The sequence below is a fragment of the Argentina silus genome (assembly GCF_951799395.1).
Source record: "Argentina silus genome assembly, contig: scaffold_654, whole genome shotgun sequence".
Lineage (NCBI taxonomy): Eukaryota > Metazoa > Chordata > Actinopteri > Argentiniformes > Argentinidae > Argentina > Argentina silus.
This window is the reverse complement of record NW_028152670.1, coordinates 4,788-7,500: the sequence shown is the minus strand read 5'-3', so window position 1 is coordinate 7,500 and position 2,713 is coordinate 4,788. Positions and strand designations below refer to the sequence as shown.

General features: G+C 52.0%; 1 protein-coding gene across 1 annotated transcript in view; it reads left to right on the top strand.

The window, feature by feature from the left end:
• LOC310824699 (calponin-3-like) overlaps positions 1-2,413 on the top strand; it is a 4,957-nt gene extending 2,544 nt beyond the window's left edge. Inside the window, exons 5-6 of the mRNA XM_083697957.1 lie at positions 37-183; positions 860-2,413. Coding sequence (XP_083554083.1) covers positions 37-183; positions 860-1,345 — 633 coding nt within the window. The 3' untranslated portion in view covers positions 1,346-2,413. The remainder of the gene's footprint in view (positions 1-36; positions 184-859) is intronic.
• The last annotated feature ends 300 nt before the right edge of the window (positions 2,414-2,713 follow it).

Genomic DNA, 2,713 nt, shown 5'->3' with positions numbered 1-2,713 from the left:
GTCTCTCTCTGACCCTGTCTGTCTCTCTCTGGGTAGATGGGCACCAACAAGTGTGCCAGCCAGTCTGGTATGACAGCGTATGGGACCAGGAGGCATCTGTACGACCCCAAGTCCCAGACGGACAAACCCTACGACCAGACCACCATCAGCCTGCAGATGGGCACTAACAAGGGAGCCAGCCAGGTACCATGGAGGGGTGGAGGGAGGGAGGGAGGGAGGGTGGGAGGGAGGATGGATGGAGGGGAGGAGGGAGGGTGGATGGAGGGATGGAGGGATGAAGGGATGGATGGATGGAGGGATGGAGAGATGAGGGTGGATGGATGGACGGATGGATGGATCGGTGTCGGGAGGCTGGTGGAGGTAGAAATCAGAGGACGGCTTCATTGGAATGCATGGAATGGAATGAGGAACGGTATCAAACCGTGTGTGTGCATTACAATGTACCTGTCCTCTGATTTCTACCTCCACCAGCCTCCCCTGGTGCCTACTGTACTGTACTTATTGTCAATGAAGTGACTTTATTAATTGAGCTTTTATTTGAGCAGGGAGTCTCATTCAGACCACGGCCTCTCTTACAGGGTTAGGGTTAGGGCTAGGGTTAGGGCTAGGGTTAGGGCTGTGGCTAGGGTTAGGGTTAGGGCTAGGGTTAGGGTTAGGGCTAGGGCTAGGGTTAGGGCTAGGCCCTGCATCCACACTTTACCACCATACATCACACACACACAACATTACAATATTATAAAACACAGTCAAGAAAAACACTTTTTTCAACAACGGGGTCCTCTATCAAAACCTTAAATGCATTTAACTACTCCCTCCTCCCCCTCCCCCTCCTCCCCCTCCCCCTCCTCCCCCTCCCCAGGCGGGCATGTCGTGTCCAGGTACGCGCCGTGGCGTGTTTGACCAGAAGGGGGCGGTGCAGGTTGCAGCAGACAGCTCCACCATCTCCCTCCAGATGGGCACCAACAAGGTGGCGTCCCAGGCAGGGATGAGCGTCTACGGTCTGGGCCGGCAGGTCTACGACCCCAAGTACTGCACCTCCCCCACCTCCCCCTCCCCCTCCCCCTCCCCCCTCCTCCCGCCCCCCTCCCACGGCCGCCATGGCAACGGCAACGGCAACGGCAGCCTGGCCACGCCCCCCGCCACCAACGGGTCGGAGGTCAGTGACGACGACGGCGTGGACGACTACCAGGCTGAGTATCGCCGGTATCGCCACAACAACGGCGGGGAAGAGGAGGAGGAGGAGGAGGAGGAGGAGGACGGGGGGGAGGGGGGGTACAAGGGTGGGTACCAACAGCACCAGTACAGCGGTCGCTATGACGACGAGGATCAGGGCATCGACTACTAGACTATTGACACCCTAGGTAGAGTAGCCTTAGAGTCACCGTGTGTGTGTGTGTGTGTGTGTGTGTGTGTGTGTGTCTGTGTGTGTGCGCGTGTGTGTGTGTGCGTGTGTGTGTCACCACAGAGTAAGACTTCCTATCCTTTTATAAACACCAACATGTTGTCGACCCTCAAAGGGAAACGTAGTCTTCTTCTGTCCTTTAGGACGTCCATGTTCCAACCAATCATAATAATGCCTAGAATGTGCCAAGTTCTGTGTTTTAAGTTCTGTGTTCCAAGTTCTGTGTTCCAAGTTCTGTGTTCTAAGTTCTGTGTTCTACGTACGGTTCTATGCAGAATTCTGTATTTGTAACATTCCGGACCTCTGAGTCCTTCTGTGAGATTTTTTAAACATTCCATCATTGACCATCTCTCCAGGTCCAGGTCCATGATGATGATGATGATGAAGATGATGTTGATGAAGATGATGATGATGATGTTCATGATGATGATGATGTTGTGGTTGTTGTGGTTGTTGTGGTTGTGGTTGTGGTTGTGGTTGTCAGTATATTCTATACTTTTACACTCTGTAGTGTCTGTCGAGGGTCTGTGTCCCATTTCTGCACCCCTCTCCTGAAGTATCCACTCAAGCACGTCCCCGCGTGGATTAAGATGCAGAGATTCGGTCCAAGAGATTCTTTCCACCCTTCAGGGCGAGGGGGCAGAGATGGGGCGCTGGATTTGTTTTGAATACACAGACATCCTGTTTTAGAGAGCGTAGACAGGAAAGTGATGTTGGACGAAGTGGTCGGTAGGATTTGGACCGTCTGTTTTTATACGTCTGGTTCTGTTTGGGTTCTGTTTGGGTTCTGTTGAGACTCAACAAGAGATTCTCTGTCCTTTGACCAAACTTTATATTTTAAAAATGTTCTTTTGTATCACATTGATTCCCTGGTACCATAACCCCCCCCTCCCCTCCCCTCCCCTGTGTATTTACACCCATCCACAAGGCTGTAATTATTACCATCTGTTATAAACACTTTTCTATTGTTTGGTAAAAATTTGTATCAATACATTTTTATTTCCTAAAGCCCTTTGTCTGTGTGTCTGTGTGTCTGTGTGTTTGCTTGGGCCTCAGCCTCACCTGACCTCAGATGCTGTGAGAAGAACAGGAACAGGAAGACTAGAATGGCCGTCTCTATCTGCCAGGTTACATCATCTGTCGTAACACCCCTCACACAGCCAAGGCTCTGTTAGAGAGACACTGAGCAGGGAGGGGAGGGGAGGGGAGGACAGAGAGAGACAGGACAGGACAGAGAGAGAGACAGACAGGATAGAGAGAGAGACAGGACAGGACAGAGAGAGACAGGACAGGACAGAGAGAGAGACAGGA